The 20,657-nt window shown below is 35.7% G+C and overlaps 1 protein-coding gene across 3 annotated transcripts in view; it reads left to right on the top strand.

Moving 5' to 3' along the window:
- Positions 1-18,446, top strand: part of LOC127944557 (neurotrophin-7-like) — a 31,981-nt gene extending 13,535 nt beyond the window's left edge. The window contains exons 2-3 of one of the 3 annotated variants that reach the window (XM_052540576.1): positions 13,636-13,748; positions 17,362-18,446. In XM_052540576.1, coding sequence (XP_052396536.1) covers positions 17,376-18,065 — 690 coding nt within the window. In that variant the 5' untranslated portion in view covers positions 13,636-13,748; positions 17,362-17,375 and the 3' untranslated portion in view covers positions 18,066-18,446. The remainder of the gene's footprint in view (positions 1-13,635; positions 13,749-17,361) is intronic. The other 2 variants (XM_052540577.1, XM_052540578.1) reach the window with 2 other exon arrangements.
- Positions 18,447-20,657: the final 2,211 nt, after the last annotated feature.

Below are 20,657 nucleotides of genomic sequence, written 5' to 3'. Positions count from 1 at the left end.
AGGCATAGAATCTTCTTACCTTAAAAAGAAAAGTTATTTGCACAAACGACCCATATATACCTTACTACGACCTACACACCATGGTAAATGTTTAACTTAGGCACCAGAGACTTAATTTCCATTTGAAATGAGATCTGTGGCAGACATAGTGGGGCAAAAGGAATAGTTTTGTGAACCGTACCGTTTATTTCGAAGAATTGTATGTAATAGTAGCTAACAATGTTAAAGAACCAGTCACTACATTTTCACTTAATTGTTTATCAGAGCACTGGGATAACCACAATTAAAAAGTATGTTGTATTTATTAATTACCAAATATATACAGTATATATATATGCATATATGAGCCTGTTCTCCAACAACAAAAAAACACCATATAGGTCGTTTGTGCAAGCATTTATTACGACCTATATTTACGTTTTAAAGTTCAGCGCTCTCTAGCAGGCTTAAAAATAATGGCAGTATCGCATTGCGTCTGTCGTCATGAATTGACGTGTAATGTCATTACCAATCAAAACGCATGTTTATTTAAATGCAATGTATGGGCGTTTTACACCGATCTCACAGTATTTCCCATGTTTAGGGGGGGACGCTAGGTACTAGTCCCTATCAATATTTTGAGATGACTAATTTGTCCCCACCAATATTTAGCAAGCTCCTTTGAACTGCTATTTGGTTTCTTTGCACTGTTATTTGGATCGATTGTAACGGCCAGGACGACGATAGTACAAGAAACGTTGTAGTTTGATTGGCGGCGGGGTAGCCGACAGGCTACACGAGCCGGCCGGGACTACTTTTGTGTTTGCACTAGCAGCGAGCGGGTGGTGTGTGTGTGTGCGTGCGTGCGTGCGTGCGTGCGCGCATGTTGATGACGCCGACGGTAAATTACCAGGGCTGTCTCTCTGCCACATACAAAGGCCAGGGTTAAAATATTTTTTAGTATTCTGGGGTTTTTTTGCCCCTTATTGTATTTTGTAGATGACACCCAAGAAGAAGAAAGGGAACATAAGAAGCTTTTTCATAAAGCAGAGTCAGAGTGTAAGTAGGCAAAATAACTAGCTAGCCACACAAATAGACCAGCAGGCTTTCAAATGCAGATTCTACTGTGGAAAAATCATAGACAGTAAAAGAAATGGACACAGCGACCCCGTTGGAACTCCCCCGTTGGACAAGTGAAGCCCATTTTTAGCTCAAACGAAGCTTGACGATGTCAGCAACCTGTCTGACAGATGTAAATCTTCTAGTAGCTGTGCGTGCAAACTGCCATCGTTAATCTTGCAGAGACGGCGAGCTTGAGCGGGGAGTTCTTTGTCGTGAGTGAGCAGGAGTAAGTATTCTGATTAATTATTTTGTATAGTATTTTAAAATGTAACGCCAGTACGCCATATTAAGTTAATTGCCTGCGAGCTTCTCCTCCTGTCTGTACGGTAATGCGACAGAGAGACGAGTGGTTATGACGCAATCGTTAGCCTATTTTTTACAAAAACTGTTTATACGGGCCATAATGTAACATAGAAGGTAATGGAGCTCTTTATACATTGTCGTGTATCTTTAGAAATAAATAATGGACAAACGGAGTCTTTAAATGCCTCAGATTCGCTGTCAAAGTGACGCCAAAATGAATGCCAGTCAATGGGAATGCTAACGCAAGTGAAGTTCTGCTAAAAGATGGCAGCCCCCACCCGACTTCAACTTCCGGTCGAGTTCCTTGCCCCCTGGGAAAAATAGTATTAACTGGTGATAGTATGTGTTACCCAGGATGATAGAATGCTACGCTAGCAAGTAACTGAATGTCAATTAGCTTGTACCCTAACTTAGAATCTTGCAGTCAACATAAACGTGAGTGCACGCACGTACGTACGTTCCCTGGGATTTAACCCATGATAGCATGATTACATAGCAAGATATAACGCAATAATCTACTAACTGAGCTGCACGAAACGCAAACCAGAGGGCAAATAAAAGAGTGCAAAAAAAAAAAAAAATTAATATGAAAATGACCTTTTGCCGATAGGGGCGCAATTGTAGTATACGCTCTGATGGGTCGTATTTCAGGGATTTGGACAAACAACCTATACGAGCGTATTGGTTGGAGGACAGGTTGGAGCATACGGAATGCTCCCTTTATTTGCTATTGGCTGATAAATAGACAATCCTACTCCAGACACACGCAGGTGGTTAAGCTGTCACTTAATGTGATGAAAGATATACAATGTTTTCTTAAAAATTATTGTTATTATTTATTTATTTATTTATTGTTGGAAATTAAGCCTCGAAGTGCCATCTGAAATTTATTTTAAAGCATTTTAACATTTTTATCAGGCTCCTATGTTTAGGTTTAGTAATTTTACGTTAATGGCAATGTATAGGTCTTTTTTATTCCATTAAAGTTACATAACTAAACATAAATATAGGAGCCATTTTTTGTTGTTGTTGTTGTTTATTTCAGATTCCACTTAGAGTTTCCTGTTTTCAACTGTTTTCTGTGCTTAAAGGTGCATCTCAATAAATTAGAATGTCGTGGAATAGTTCATTTATTTCAGTAATTTTGAACTTTTCAACTTTTGTTAAATGTGAGCCAAAATCATCACAATTAAAAAAAAAACAGACGTATACTACTTCAGAGTTTAACAATTAGAGTTATGAGTCATTATAAATAAATGAACTTTTCCATGACATTATAATTTATTGAGATGCACTTGTATGTTTGTAATCTAAATATATTCACTCAGATACTGAATCGTAACATTACCAGTATTTCAACTATCATGAATAAATAATAAATCACGTGAAGAAAAGAAATGTAGAGAATGTTTTGCATGTTTGCATGCTTATTGTGTCCAAAAGCATGATCTATTTAAGTCTACATGTCATAAGCTGTGTTTCTAGACACAGGTCAAGAGCTGTAGTTCCAATCACACAAGTTTGCTAAAGTTCATTTTCAGGAAATGCAGAATTGTTGAACTGTGTTCGCAACAATGGAAATTGCTACCATAGTTGGCTAAAGATACTTTTGGGAAGCAAACCCCAGGTTGGGATATTCAAGCAAACATAGCACATATTTTTTTTTCAACTTTTTAGATTGTTTCTAGTCAACTTACCAATGGCTTATTTAAAAATGTTTCTGTATATTAAGCTAGGATATTAGAACATATTTTAAAGTTGAACAAAATTGCACACAGCACCTGTGCAATGCTTCAAACTTCATTATGCAGCTCCAATAAGGAAAAATGGTTCAATTCAAGGACTGAATTGTGCAATTGGTATTTTTTTTTTTTTTTTTTTTTTTTTTTGGAAGAAACACCAGCATTTGCTACTTCAGTGTTATTTCATTAATTACTTACATAGTACTTATGTATGAACACATAAGTTTTTTTGTTGTTGTTTTTACTAAATGTTATTTTTTCCTTAGCAACCAAATGTATTCAGTAATACGTAGCTCACAGCAAAAGCGGAAACTCGTCTAATTTCTCAAAAAGCAATGGGACGTTTTGGCTTGCAGCAAAATGTGAAAACAAATGAACTAATGTTCCCATAATTCAGCGTTGGCACTTAACACAACGCTCAAAGCCATATCAAATCAACTGTTCATAGTGGGAGCTGCACATTGCAGCAGTCCTGATGTTTTAGATTTAGTCGAGAAATGATTACATAATTCTTAAAGCAGTGCTAAATACTGACCAAGACTAAGGGGACACAAATGTTGTACAATGCTCACTTACAGCCCTTGTCCACTCGCCTCCATCTGTTTAAATTGTTTGGAGGAAAGGCTCTAAATGATCTTAGCTGTCAGCCTATCCAGGAAGTCTTCAGGTTTGTTTGGGAAACATTTGGCTGCCCTGTGAGCTATTGGCGAGCTCACCTCAAGTGATTTCTCATGCCTGAGAGCGCTGACAAAGATAACAGCCTGTACAACCATCACATCATGTAACCGAGCCAAAGAATGTGCCGCATACAAAATCTGCCAATATCACTTTTAAAATTAGCTTAAAATAACAAACATTCACTTTGATTCCATGTTTTAATTTAAGAATTTCTTTCATTTCCCTGTCAAAATAATAAATAAAAGGCAAATTCATAATTTTTGTTAGTCAATGTATATAGATTTTGCAGGTAAATTTTGATAGAGTAGAAAGGTTAATTGTTACCACTATGCTCGCACATCTTAAACAGATGTCACGCTACTTCCTGTCCACTGTTGTACTGTCTACAAAACAGCAGCTGTGTTTAAAATACAATTTCACAGCTGTCCCAATGGTGGTTTTGTCTTCCGCCAAATTTATGACGCACAGACATCCATGTGTATGTACTGTATGTATCTGTGGCCATATGTGTTTGTGCAACTCGTCATTAACATAATAATGTTGGTATTCCATCTGGAGGCTGTAATGTTATTCTTCAACTCTTCAACAGAAGTAAATACAATCACTCCTCAAATTCAGTGCAGCTTTTGGACACATTTCTCCAGAGCTCTGTGTGCGGAAGTCTCATTTTCATGTGTCTTCCCCGAAGATAACCGTGAAAGATTTACTTCGTGCCATGTGTGATCGATGCTTCAAATCATGGTGCAGACACAGGTCAGGGCAAAACGTTTCTGTAGTATTTATGTGTGTCCACAGATGCTTTTTATTATGCACACACAACACACACACACACACACACACACACATATATATATATATATATATATTAATTGTAAAATAAAAAATATTTTGTGCAGTGCAATAACAGTTACATGTAGAATAAATATACATTAAAATATACATTAAAATGTATATATTATTCATGATTTATTGACTTTATTATTATTATTATTTTGCTTTTATGTTGTTATTTTTCATAAAATTTAATAACAGTTAATTTCCATATAACTAATCAGGTTTACACAGTTTGTGTTGTGTTTGTGTCTGTGTACTCTTCACAATTCACAATTTCATTACAGAATTCCTTTTAGTTATAGGGCTACGTAGAGGCATTGTTCACACAAAAATTAAAAATGACACCACGATTTACTTTTTAATGTTTAGAGGGAATAAAAGTCATTTTAGTATTTACTCATTCTCAAGTCATTCCCAACCTGTTGAAAAACAGGCATGTGAAAAATAAGAATAAAAATGTATTACAAATATATTTCGCAGCTGGTCCTCTTATATTATATAAAGAAATGTATTACTTTTTATCTCTCTCTTTTCACAAAAGAAAGGAATTAATGACATAAGTGTGTGTAAATAATGACAGGCGTATTTGTGAAACTGTATATGCATTGCAAAATACATATTGCTGTTGCTACACACACTAGCAGCATTCAGTTAGGAGAGAGGCAATATTCTGTGCTAACAGGAGTTCTGTCAGACAAATGCTCAGCCATTTCTCATTCTCTTTCTCTCTCATTCACCCCATTTCCCCTCTGTCTTCCTCTCTCTCCTTTTGTCATCTGTTGATAAAAAGAGGCCATCTGTCTTTAGCACTGCTTCATTATCTCTGATGTGTTGTCAGCACCTCAAAATAACCCAAAATACAATGTTGACACTCACAACCAAATATTTTAACAGGTTTCTAAACCTACTGACATGTATTCAGTAAGAAAAAAAGTGCGTCTGTTCTACCCTAGATGCTATGTTACATAATTCATGTCAGAGTGCAAATAGTGTAGAATGTTTTATGTCATTTTTAAAAACATTTGCTTTAACTTAGATTTTATGCATACAAAAACGTTTGTTTTTGTGATTTGTGAGTCATAATTCTGAATTGTGAGATAAAGTCACAATTACCTTATCATTATTATCATCATAATCATCATTAGGCGAAAAAGGAAACATTATGAAATGCCACACATCTCAATTTTTGTCACATGACCTTACCACTTTAAATAATGGTGCCCAGTTATCATATTGGAAATATTTTATTACATGTATGTAATGTGTGATATGAAGTTAGTTTCAATACAATCAATTCAAACAATTAATAAATAAACAAATAACATTGTAGCGGATTTATGTTGCATTTCATTCATCACACTGCAAATTGAAGATTAAGTTGAGCGCATTGCATTGTGGGATATTGTATGCTATTAACACACAATTCAAACAATTCACCTACTTATACTTTGCCCTAAAAGTATGTACTCTTTTTTTTTTTTAAGAAAATGTACATACTTTTGAGTAAGTAGCAGAATAGTATGCAAGCTTTGAGACATCATCATAATTACATATTTAACGTATCGATCTGTTGCTTAATTACATGCTGTCACAGATTAAAATGCCCTGTCAATCATCTTGTCACAGACAACATTATCCACACTATCGTTTCACTTCATTTCCTACCGTATTGGAGAAAAATGAAGAGGCACATAATAATGAATAAAAGTTAATTACCAAACTTATATTTTTAAAAAAATTCACAATGTTGCTGCACATGAAATATAAAATGGATAAAATTAAATAAATATTTTTTGATCAGGTTATTTTGATCTATTTATCACTCAAACCCCTTCTCTCGCATATCCACCATGTTTGAAGTTTTTTAACTCTTTTTATCCATGATTGTAGTTTGATGGTAGATTGTACTAATCAAATCCTCATCTAACGCACAAAGGGTTATGAGTAATAACTATTAGAGTGCTGTTAATGCTGTTAGAGTCATAGGTAGATTCCACAGCTGTTATAAAAATGGTTATAAAAAACACTTACATTTAAATTCTTGAAGAATCTGGATATACTTTCACAGGTAATAATGTGTAGGTTTATGTTTTTAATATGTATTAACTCAGTATTATAGGTTTTTAAACTAAATACATTTTAAATGCCTTGTTATCTAACAGCATCATCTTGTTTTATAGTAACTTACACATTATTGTGAGAAGTATGATGTCAAAATACTTAATTAATTAGCACAAACTCGTAGAAAAACTTGTAGAAACAAATGAACTGAAGTAGATCTGTAATCAGGCCATAAAAGTTAGGCCTGAAAGGTTTCGGCCCGATCCCGACAAGTACATTTTGATTGACAGCTTTTTAAAAGCCTGAACCCGTTTACAGCCCGACATTATTTAAATGTGCGCATGCACACAGCTTTTTTGCCTTTTGTCAAGAATGAGTCATTCATACATGTTTTAACATAATTTATTCATAACTAACGTAGACTAGACCACTTGGAAGTTGGAATAAAGAAATAAAATAAGTCCTCTGTGACATCTTAAAATCTCAGCACTCTAAATAGACATTGGCTCCTTTAGCCTATAAATAGACCAACGCACCAATAAAAACAAGTCATTTTTAACAAATTAAATTAAAATACATTTTAAATTAGGATGGGTATTTGGCAATGATGAAATTAAGATAAAGCCTCCGCCGGATTTGCTTCACACTAGCAGCTGAAATTTAGGCTAATAAAAGAATAATGCCAACATTAGCGTAAATACTCTGTCCACATTATGCATTTAAGACTCAATGAATATATAGTTATCATTTAAAAAACCATTACCCACAGAGATTGGGCTAGGGCTACATGTTTTTTGGAGGAAAACGAATGAATCCACTGTAGATTGCTTCAGCGCGCTCCTGCGCTCACTGATGGTGTGCCATTATTCACTCATTATTCTCATTATAAACATGGTCAACACTTTTCAACACCTCAGACTTTGCTTTAGTTGCTGGTGTCGTCTGCTTCAGCATTGCTGCTCATTAATGGAGATTGATTTACGCAAAATAGATTTTAGAGCCTTGTTTTATGAGGCTCATTTATGGCTTTCCCCATGCCATTGGTCATAAATTAACTCATATGAAAACATGCCATTATGTAGTTAAGTGAGAGGGAAAGAAATCAGGAATTCCTGTTAAAGGCGACTTGACATGGAAAGTGGATATTTTAGGCCCTTTAACTGTCAGATTTAGTTCTGTGTCTGTGTGTGTTTTCTTCCCCCCACGTGCTCCACATTTATGTCCCCATGCCCTTATCTGGTTATCTTCCTGTTCCTGCTCCCTGATTGTTTCTATTTGAGTCCACGTGTTTCCCGTTTAGTTCATATTGTTCCCAGGTGTGTCCCATTAGTTTCAGTGCATTTTAAACCTGTTTCCCAGTTTTTTCTGTCGACTGTTATATATGTCATCTCTTCTTGTATGTTGTGTGATTCGACATCTGCGAAATAAAGGTTTCCTTTTTATGGTAATTTTCCAGTGTCTCCTTGTTCCTTCCTCGCCCCCAAGGGAAAAGTAACATAACAGCCGACCTGAAAAAAGTAAGCATCACCCCTTCTCCTCATTTTTCTTTTTCCTGTCTCCCCCCCCACCCCACCATAAGAAGATCGCTGATCATTTCCTCGCACTATCCCACCTAGACCTCCCCTTCTACGAGTACGCCAGGGAGTTCTACAAACTCTCTGCAGTGACAGTGTTGGATGTAGTTTCATAACTACCATCGGACCCATGGACCTCCCAGACTTCACCGGACTATGTTGGGGAGAAGGGGTCTGGGGAGTGTCTGGTCCTGAGCTAGAACCATCCGGCCATTGAGTCCACCGGCCGTAACCCTGTCAAGTTTGCGGGCTGCCACTAGTTTAAGTCTGCCATCCGTGGCCCACTCTAGTTCAATGGCTGTTCATATGGCAAGCCCAACGAACATTAATATGGCAAGCCAGCCAAGCGTTCCTGATGCCCAAGTTTCAGTTCCAGCCCTAGTGTACTTCCCTTGTAAGTGTCCTCCAGCCCAAAACTCACTCCAGTTCCAGCTCCTCGAAAGCACTTTGCTGTACCTGCTCCTCCAGTGTCAGCACCATGCAAGCACTATCCTGTTTCTACGTTAAGCCCAGGGAGGGCTCCAGGCCCTGAGTACTGCCCTGTAAATTTTCAATTTTCCCATGTAATTTTTTTGGGGGGGTATTAGGGCTTCAGCCATAGAGGCCGAGGTGGAGGATGGGGATTTGGCCTTGGAATCTGTCCGAGTTACCTCCTCCACTAGGACCACCCGAGTCCTTGCATCCGCCATGGTGTGGTCCACCATCTCGTGTCTGTCCTGAGGGACCTCCAGAGTGCCCAACCCCCCACCCATTGGATGTTAGGTGGTGTAAGGACATGCCTTAGATGGTAATTCTCCAGCATCTCCTTGCTCTTAGTCCCTCGTTCCTGTGTAGAGTGACATTAACAGTTAAAAGTAATAGTTAACATTTCTCTTTTTTTTTTCTATTAGCTTTAGTTTGCCTTCACAGTCAATACAAATAGTCAAAGAAGTTGCCTAATAAATTATGAGGTTATTAAAACAGCATGCATAAAAAAGAACCACATGTGCTTGGATTTTGAGTATTTATTTTTATTTTTGTGCTTGTGTGTGTGGTTTATTTACAGTAAAAATAAAGTAAATATCTACTTTTCCATCTGCGGATCAGCTTCCCTCTCAGATTTCACTTTTTTTCTCTCTCTCTCTTCTGGAAAGTAGACCATGATGTCTTGTGTTTCTTTTCCATTAAAATAAACAATGGTTACAACCACAAACCTCAAACCACTGTAGTCTCTCAGAAAAACCCTCTTGTCATCATCAGTTTCTGCCAGAGACTGTTTCAGGTACCAGCCTGTATCCGAGCCTGTGTTTCACAGTCATGTGATAAATGTTAGATGTTATAAAAGTCTGTGAGTGAAGAAAAAGTGCTGCGCAGGATGGAGGTCTTCAGTAAACCATTTTGACCCTCAGTGGCTGCGCTGCACTGTGTGTTTATAAAGGTTTCACCAAAGGGAGTTCGGAGCTAATTTATGTAGCATTCAGAAGTGAACAAAGTGTACTCGGAGCCACAGGACTAGAGGGCTAGTGCTTGTGTATCAGTTTGATGAGTGTGTGTTTATACATGCCGCACATGTGCTGGTGAGGAGTGCTGTGGCCCTTCATGGAGATTTCTGTCCAAGAGAGCAGCAGCTCCATAGCTTTCCAATATTTTAACATTAATGACTGGTCCCATTAACTACACTTAAGCATACTTTTAAATATAGCACTAATTATGGAAATAATACTTTAAAATAATATAAATTACTGAACTGAATGTTTTCAGACACTCAACTGCATGTTATTTACAATTAAATGAAAATGTATTACACTTCACATTTGTTGAATGCAATTAGTTCATTCATAATCAACTTGATATGTATATGTAATTTCATAATTACTTATATTGTCTAAAATGTGGTTAACGTGTACTAAATATACTTTATTGTCATTTCTGTCATCTTTTATTTAAATTTTACAATATGTCATTTAAATAGTTTTTTAATAGTATGTAATCATTTTTAATGATGAATTTGCAAATAACTGCATTTAGTGGCCCTTTTATTTTATTAATGTTACATTATTTGCAAGTACAGTTTTTGAATACACTTTTAAGATTTGAAGTTCACATTGCACATTGAGTACACTTAAGCACACTTCTTTTTCACTTCACTTTAAGTGCCTCACTATGACCCAGATAAAAAAAAAGAAATGGGGAACCAATAGAAATGAATTTTGTGGTAGTCAACATGTTGAGTTGGTTGAGCTTCACTTGTAATGAACCTGGATTACTCCTTAACAGGTGTGATGTAAAAACCTAGCAGTGATTTCTCTTATCTCTCTCATATTATTGTTAAGGTTATCCCAACACTATAAACTACATGATATTGTCTTGTTTTACGATTTAGATAGATATGAAAATGCTGGCGTTCATTCACGGTGTAATCCAGATGCCAGGCAACACATTATTGGAGGCGTGTCTGACAAATGTGTAAGTGAAAGCACAGTGTTAGGTTAGGTTAGGTTAGGTTTGGTTATTGTATGGTATGGTATGGTATGCTATGCTATGCTATGTTATGTTATGTTATGTTAGGTTAGGGTTAGGGTTAGGGTTAGGGTTAGGGTTACGGTTAGGTTAGGGTTAGGTGGTATCTGTGCAGTTTCATGCGTGTGAGAGCTGCTCCATACGGCAACAATGGGTGTGGCATCGGTTTTAGATCTTATCCTCTGCTTCAAACCATATGCAGCCAAACATATACACAGCAAGATTCATGCAGTTTAGTCTATGATTTGCTTCCATGTGCAGAGCTGTGACAATGAATGCTTGGATTTACTCCCAGATGTGAGGATAAAATGTTCATGCAGGTTTGCCCTCTAGTGATGAATGCAAATAAAGCACTTTTTCTATCTGTGCTTTATTTACAGTTTCAATTACATCTTCAAGGGGGGGAAAAGTTCATGATAAAATAAGAGTTATCAGAACACACAATAAAACTGTCTTAATTTTTCAATAACTTTTGTGAAAATGTCTAAATATAGGTGAAATAATACTCCATCATTATTCAGCTTAACAGATATGTTTATTTATGTACAAATGTAATGACATTCTTATTCTGACCTGTATTTATTAAAATAGGCTGTATAAAATAATAAATTATCATACAAAAAATGTATTATATTGTAATTAATTAAAAACATATTGCTGACAAACCAGTAAAACCTAGTGGTTTTGAAGGATAGTGTCAAAGATTGTTAAAGATTTAAAATGACAATTAATGAGTTTTTGGGGCTGCACTGTGATACTTAAACTGTCTTGCAATGTCATTGAATGTTTATTTATTTATTTATTTTTTAATATCTCTGACAATATTCTTTTTTTATATATATATACAATCCCTTTTTATTTTTGACCCAAACCCCCTTTGACTGTCTGGGGCCAGTTTTTGTTTGTTTGTTTGTTTGTTTGTTTTATGTCAGGAGAAATGGGAATAGCACACTTAGAAATGTGTATTATTCATCAAAGAATCATGAAAGAAATTTCCACAAAATATATATATATATATATATATATATATATATATATATATAAACAAATGCAAAACTGTTTCAGCACTTATAATAAGAATAATACACAAAAAAGTTTCTTGAGTAGCAAGTCATCATATCAGAATGATTTCTGTAGACCATGTGACACTGAAGTCTCGAGGAATGATGCTGAAAATTCAACTTTGACATCATATTAATAAATTACATTTAAAAATATAGTCAAATAGGATTTTTTTTAACAGTAATGTAAATGTAATTCAAATTTGAATTTATTTCAACCTAAAAATGTATTGATTTAAATATATCAATTATTTTGGTTTTGTAATAGTACAAATAATCTCAACATTTAAAAAAAAATCCATCACAGCAATAAATTATATTTTACAATAGAAAACATTTTAAATTGTAATAATATTTTAAAGTACATTGCTTTTGCATTATATTATATTATATTATATTATATTATATTATATTATATTATATTATATTATATTTTTGGAAGATGCTTGGGTATTTTTTATGGATAAAAAACTAGCATAATTATTTATTATTTTTATTTATTTATTTAATTGGTTATTTTATTTAATTATTTTGTATTTAAAAAAATTTTTTGTAAATGGCCTGTTTTCATTTTTTAAGTACACATCATGTGTGATCAGCTGAATGCCACGGCGTACAGATTGCAGACCATCTGCTCACTATTCTCTGAAAGTTAAGGGTTGCATTTGAAGACCACGCGTAAAACTGTGAAAACTGCATTTCATGTCCAACCATCACACCCTTATGAACACTGCATGAGAGCATACACATAGAGTAGTGCATTTTGATCAATACCACTATTATTGCACAATAAACATTATTAATTTGCCTACAAGGAGGCCTTTGAGACTGTGCCAGCACAGACTTGGCATTACGCCTGTGCATTGGCTCTACCTTATAAATAGAGTGGCAGTGTTTGGAAACAGGCTTGTCTTTCTGTTTCACAATATACTGGATTTTACAGTAAACGTGATCATAGGCACTGGGTGAGCAGGATCGCGCTGCGACTGTCTCTAAATATTTTTTTTTACAAATACTGACTTTACTTGGCTCCTTTAGACATAATACATTTTGTACGAATGTTTCTTATTTGTGGTGTAAATATGGAAGAGGCGGTTGTTTGCAGGGACTAGAACGAAATTGCTTTGGATTGCTTTTGGAAAGGATGTTTTGCTTATAAGCTGCGCAGGTAATATAAATCATAATCCAGTTTAGTTTGCATAACAAATTTAGATCTTATTTATTGTTGGTGATGCAATAATAAGGTCTGTTGGTTACAGGGCTCTCTTTTAAATGAATTCCTTGTTTATTTCCAATTATATTAAAGCTTCAATATGTGGCATTTTTTATACAAATCAGAAAGCTCAGCCTGATGGATGGTTTCTTATGAAACACTTTCTAGTGTGTGGTTTAGAGGGGACAGAAGTCTCATTATGAAGTGTCAAATATCACACGTTTAATGGAATATCGTCACATTAGGTGGTTAAGTGATGCAGGCAGATGAAGTGACTCATAAGCTGGGTGAGCATATGGGAAATAGAGTGTAACACTGACCTTTTTGTGGTTTCAGAAGTTTTTTTTTTTTCCCCAGTTTTTTTTTTTTTTTTAAATGCTTCAGTCAAACATCACCTCGTGATGGGAAGGCTAATTTGTGTTATTGATCAGAAGGTGCTACTAAAGAGAAAAGTGTAGAGTCTTTTATTTTTGTGTCTGCAGCTTTGAAGATTACATTCAGTCCACTGAATGCATATACTTGAATGTTGTTGTAGCTAAAGTGCCATGGTATGTGTGTGTGTTTTACAGAAGTAGCAGACACACAGGCCAGTCCTGATGGCAGGCGCTTGGGGGTCAGCCTGCACTGGACTCTGGCTCTAGCAGCCCACTGGGCCCTCACTTCAACTCTTAACATTTCACAGGTCAGTCAGCAGAGATGCGTACTGTATATACTCACACACTGGTCTGGAATACATGCCTGAGTCAGTATCTTTTATTATTAAATAAATAATATTATTCACCAAGCATGCATTAAATTGATCAAAACTGACAGCAGCAGAGACCTTTCAAGACAATTTATATTTTTCACTATTTTATGTTTTGGCAAAATATATGAGTTTATAGAAATCATATGTTTTTGTATGATCTGCCCCATTGATGGTTATGTTTAATGGTAGACATTCATTATAAAAATATGTTTACATGACATACTATACAATACAGCCAATAATGTTGTCGAAGTGATTCCCATTCACAAGGATCAACAAAAATGACTAAAGTGCTGTATGATTCATGCCAGGCCCAGTAGTTGGGGATATCACACTACACGCCTATAGACTGAACACAAAATACACTGTTGTCACCATTTTCACAAATTAGCATTTTTGTCATTTACACAGAGATGTAACATAAAACAAAATATAATTTGCTCAAAACAGTGTTGTGCAAAGAGCCCCTATAAATCATATGTTTTCGTATGATTCAAATCATAAAAATTTATACAAAATTGACTTAGTAAAATAGTTACTTTTTCCCGTGGAATTACTTTGGACTCTTATATTCTTAGAAACATCTGTTTTAAATAAATTTTGTCCAAGCTTAGGTGTTGATCATAAGACATTTATTGAGTAACAAATCGGTATATTAGAGTGATTTCTGAAAGATCATGTGACACTGAAGACTGGTGTAATGATGCTGAAAATTCAGCTTTGCCATCATATGAATATATTACACTCTAAAAGCTGCTGGGTGGAATGACATTGCTTGAACTATGCCTTTTAAGAGGGAAGACCAAGAATGATGACTCTTCAAAACAGACAACTCCAAAGTTGGTTTGAGTTCTGCAATGAACAACACAGACATCAATGGTTTTCATGAAATATGAGCACGTAATCACACTGTTGTTTCATCAAAATGTGAATTAAACAGGCAGGAGACAACAGAAACATTTATTCTCTTAAAATAACTTACATAAATCTCAAAAGAATGATGCTCTCCAATGTCTCTGGCTTTCAACATCTACAAATCAAACATTATTTTACTCTCGGTAAAAAAAAAAAAAAAAAAAATGCCATGAAATTATGAAGTTCACTTGCCTTAAACTGTCTTTCCCTCTCTTCCAAAGAAGATCTCCTTCTCCTCACTCAAGCAGGCTTCTGTATCCTAAACTCCAAAGTTAGTTTGAGTTCTGCAAAGAAAAAAGGGGCATCAATGATTTCAATAAAATATGAACATATAATCACACTGTTGTTGCATCAAAATGTGAAGTAAACAGATAGGTAACAACAGAAATATTTATTTTCTAAAAATAAAATAACTCACATCGGTCTCAAAAGAAGTAAGGTATCTTGTTTCTGGCTTTCAACATTTACAAAACAAACATTAATTTAGTCTTAGTAAAAAAAAAAAATAATAATAATAAAATTCTTATTTAGCCGTTGGCTAAACATCTAATGCATATGGGAGACAAAAGTGGAAACACTTCAAGAATATCAAAGTCGTCATCGGATTGGTTGAATTCTACAGGATTTCCACGAGATGTGTGTGTTGCGTTCTTTAACGTTCTGCCTTGAAACAAATATACTGTGGCACCAAACCCCTCACAAAAGAAGAAAGCCATCGTGTTTACAACTGTGACGGCAAGCACTTATCAGGATCAGCTAAACGCTGGATTTTCAAAAGTATTTGAAATATTTAAAGTTCGCGGCATAGAATCTTTAAAATAAGTCGGAGAGTTTTACACAGTGGTCTGTTATTGTGGCGACATTTCCATGCCTTGAAACGTGATGATGAACAAAACTGTGATTGGTTGTTTGACATGTCGGTCAAACGGCTTCATGGGCGGGCCTTGGCCAATGAAAGCTGCCATGAATTTCAGACCTTCAGTCTGAAGATCTGGCTACGCGAGACTAGCCTCTGTGTAATGTTAGTTAACTCCTGGTGTGGGCACAATGAAGATACAAGCTCAACAAGTCTGAAATATTACATTCAAAACATTAATTTTAATAATTACCACTTCAACAGCCTCAAAATAATTATGCTACTCTTTATTACATAACGCTGTTTGCTTTAGGAAACTTGCATTCAGTTTAACCGCAAAAAAATAAGATAACAAATGAACATGAGTGTAACCGTAACCAAAACCGTCTATTATCACCTCAAAAAGTGCAGATATTTTAAAATCTTATAAGACATTCACGGACGTTATATTAAAAGTACTTCTTCCATTCAGTAAAAGAGGCCGTTAAGACTGAGGCGAAAAGTGCGTCCGCGTATTTTCAATGTAAGCTCTTTTATTTCCGCCTTTCATGAAACCTCAAAATACTCCCGGACATAAACAATGAATGATAACTTTATATTTTTAATCTTTACTAACCATAATGTCTTTCACTCGCTTCTCGCACTCTGAGAAAATGGTGGCTTCTCGCTGCAAAGTTTTTAAAAAAATGCTTAAAAGGATGGTTCAACCAAAAATGAATATGTGATGTTTATCTGCTTACCCACAGGGCATCCAAGATGTAGGTAACTCTGTTTCCTCAGTAGAACACAAACTAATGTAGTCTATCACTATTATAATTGAAGTGGATGGGAATCACGGGCTAAAACATACAATAAAATAAAAAATACACAAACAAACACAAATTAAACTCTGCGGCTTGTGATAAAACATTGATGTATAAAGACACAAAACGATTGGTCTGTGCAAGAAACTGAACAGTATTTATATTGTTTTTTACCTCTGATTCATGCAATGTCCAAACTGTTAGAAGTCTCCTGAGCGCGTCCTGTTGTGCACATTCTCAGCAGCGAGGCTTCTTCTTCTTCTTGCTTTATGGCGGATCACAGACATATACATGCATTACCACCACCTATCTCTCAAATGGACCATTGACAATCAATCTACAATCTCAGTTAAGAGTTCTAACAGTTCTCTGCTGAGAATGTGCCCATGAAAGTTCTAACAGTTTGGACATTGCATGAATCAGAGGTAAAAAAAAAACATTATGAATACTGTTCAGTTTCTTGCACAGACCGATCGTTTTGTGTCTTTACACATCAATGTATTGTCACGAGCCGCAGGGTTTAATTTAGTTTTGTTTGTGTATGTTTTAGCTGTGATTCCCATCCACTTACATTGTAAGAGTGATAGACTGCAACGGTTTGACTTGTGTTCTCCTGAGGAAACAAAGTCACCTACATCTTGGATGCCTTGGGGGTAAGCAGATAAACATCACATCTTCATTTTTGGGTGAAATATGCCTTTAATTATCTTTATTAAATTTCTTTGTATTTTTTTCCCTTAAGATGTTTGGGTAAAATATGTCCTGGACAGGTTTTCGAAAGCTTTCATGAAACTCATACAGATGTCAGATTCTTCATGCATATCTCAGTAATATCTTCCATATGAGCAGTTCTCTATTCCTGCTGTGATTTTAAACAGCCAGGCCACCTTACTGACAGAAAGCAAACTGTTTAAAAAAATTTGAAAGATGCACATTTCCATGTTGTTGATTGTCTTAAATGTCTCTTTGCTAGCAGGACGAGTGCCCATGAGGTCGTTGACGCTGGTCCTCCTCATCCTGATCAGCGTCCAGGCTGCACTCATCATGGGAGGCCACACCCAGGCGCAGGGGCCAGCCAATCAGCATGCAGCAGCGCATCACTCACCCAGGCCTCGCGGCCAATTCAAGCAGGACTCACACCACGATGACCTAATCCCCAATGTGGACCCCAAACTCTTCAACAAGCGCCGTTACCGTTCACCTCGTGTGCTATTCAGCGACGTGGTACCTACAGAAAATGATACAGGGAGCCCCAGACGCCCACGTGTCCGGCGGAAGGCCAACGATCACTTGAATCGTGGTGAGTACTCAGTGTGTGACAGCGAAGAGCACTGGGTTGGCAACCTGACCCAAGCCACAGACTTAGCGGGCAATGAAGTCACGGTGCTGCCGCATTTTCGCATCAACAACATTGTAAAGAAGCAGCTGTTCTACGAGACCACGTGCCGCGTGTCGAAGCCAGTCAGTGCCCCCAAGACAGGTCAAGGAGCCAGTGGCATTAAAGCTGGAACCTCTCGCTGTCGTGGGATCGACAACAAGCACTGGAACTCTTATTGCACCAACACGCACACCTATGTGCGGGCGCTAACGACCTATAAAAACCAGATCGCCTGGAGGTTCATCCGAATCAACTCTGCCTGCGTGTGCGTCCTTAGCCGCAACTCATGGAGGCATTGACTGACTTATTGACTGGTGTCTCAGCCAATCCACTGCAGCCTCCTGTCGTAAGCCCCTCCCACCCATCAATAATAATAACCGTACTGCCAAAGTCGGTAATCTGAGACTCCGCCCCTTTTCTGATCTCTTTATGACATTGCAACCCAGTCCCCTCCTACCCTACCTCACTCTGTAAATTATTGGTCGTTTAAGTTATGAGGACTGCATGACATATTTATATAGTTTATACATTCAGAATATAAATTTATATATATATATATATAAATATATATGTGTGTGTGTGTGTGTGTGTGTGTGTGTGAGTGTATATACAGTATACATAAAGCAAGCTTTTGTTGTGTTGTTGATCCTCTTATTTATTAAACCCCTCACTTCAGTATGTCAATGCAAGACTGCATCTGTTGTAATTTCATTCAGTATTCTCATTAAAACTTACTTTTCACAAAAGCAGTTAATTTAGTGCGAATAACCAACCCGATATCATGGGAAACATCTTTTATTTTATGTTTTTATTTTGTATTCATTCATACGACAAAAGCAAGCATGAAGGTCCAACTATAAACATAACCATCAGTGGGGAGTAAACAGATCGTACAAAGATGTAGAAATAAGATTGTGTTGTGAACAAATTACCAGTTACGAACAACTATGAGACTGTGTTGGAACTGCATACAGAGCTGCATTTAATCTTCATTTTGTGGATGATTTCTCAGTCACTTTCTCTCCCACTTTAAAAAATTACCAATATGTAAACTTTAGTTACATATAAATACTTTAAAGTAACAAAATGTACATTTGAGGTACTTATCCCTTATGAAACAAAAATATATTGCAATATGTTGGAAAATATCATGTAATATATTAGGCATATATTCTTATGTATATTTATTTTTTCTAATATATTGCAATATGTTGGAAAATATCATGTAATATATTAGGCATATATTCTTATGTATATTTATTTTTTCTAATATATTGCAATATATTGAAAGTGGCAATCATTTGTATATTTTGCAATATATTATATGTATCATCAATATATAATTAAATGTATTCAAATATATAAAATATTAGAAAATAAAAAGGGAAAATAATATATTACAATATATCACAATATATTTTAAGAAATATATTGGTAAATATATTTTCCTTTAGTAAGGGATATCTGAGGTATAAGTAGCATTTAGGGGTAAATAAATATACAAAGATGTACCCTATAGCTTTCGTACCTTGAGATATTGCTCCAGAGACAAGTCCGCTATTTATTTTTAGTTTTCATAAACTTTATACCTTTTTAAGATCAAAGTTTGAAAATCACACCCTGATGGAGTGTTTTACAAGTAGGACACATTTTTTAAGATGTTGTAAGAGTTGATGCTTTTATCGATGCAAATTAGATCCATTGCTAGCTCAAGCTACAGGAACACTGTCAGAATGTACTTCACTTTGTAGCTACATCACTACCTTAGGTGTACATTATTTTCTAATAATACAATGGCCCCGTTGTCAATTATTCTGCTTATACTATGGTTACCACACCTCACATATAAAAGTTCATGTTAACCATATTTCAAAGACATATGAAATTGCATATAAAGATGTATTTAAGTCCTATTAAATGGGGTTTCAAGAAAAACACAAACACACAAATGCATGCTCATGAACACACACACACACACACACACACAAACACACACACACACACTCAAGTTCAACTAAAAATGTACATTTTCACAAGGGTCTAGTTTGAACCAGGAATTCAATTACAGAAATTATTCTGTATCCTCTACATTCTTGCAATGCACTTTTGTTAGCTTTAGCCGTTAGCCCCTACCAAAGCTAATTGGTTGCATTGCACTGATAGCATAATCCAAGTCACACAGAACTGTTTGTGCTAGCCAAGAAACAGTTCAGATGAATAAGAATGCTAGAATGCCTTCTACTTTAAACCCTAGTTAAGTTTAAACAGGTGTGCTAAAATGTTAACGCTTTTCATTTCAGAAGTACTGGTAATGCAAATCTACTAATGGAGTATGGAAAATAAAATATTTAATGCAAGGCTGCCAACTCTCAAGCATTCAGCGTGAGACTCACGCAATTGACCTAAATCTCACGCTCTCACACCACAACCCCGTATTCTCATTAGCAGAGCTGTTTGTTTTGCAGCACTGAGCAGTTATTTTACATAACTTTATCATAAAAAGCCACCAGCACTTACAATAGAGCACATGTTAATCTGTGAACATGTTAATCACGTTAATCCTATTTCTGTAAAATGTTTGTGAAAATTATTATTATTATTATTATTACGTTTATTTAGACAGGGACAGATAAAAATAACATAGATAAACTTTGACAGTCATCTGATGCATGTATCATAATGTTTTTAGCTAAAGCTAATTTACAACACTTGTCCCTAGTAGGGCTTTTTAGTACAACAAAAATACAGTTTAACATCAACATCAACATTAATAAAAGAACGGGAAAGAAAAAGGATAAAAATGTAATACAATGGAAAATAATAAAAAATGAATAAAAGTATATAGAAAGGGCAAAGTCAAAAGACTAAATATGAGAACAACATTGTTCCTA

The sequence above is a fragment of the Carassius gibelio genome, chromosome A23, assembly GCF_023724105.1.
Source record: "Carassius gibelio isolate Cgi1373 ecotype wild population from Czech Republic chromosome A23, carGib1.2-hapl.c, whole genome shotgun sequence".
NCBI lineage: Eukaryota > Metazoa > Chordata > Actinopteri > Cypriniformes > Cyprinidae > Carassius > Carassius gibelio.
The sequence above is the reverse complement of the archived record's forward strand: the minus strand, read 5'-3'. Positions and strand labels throughout refer to the sequence as shown.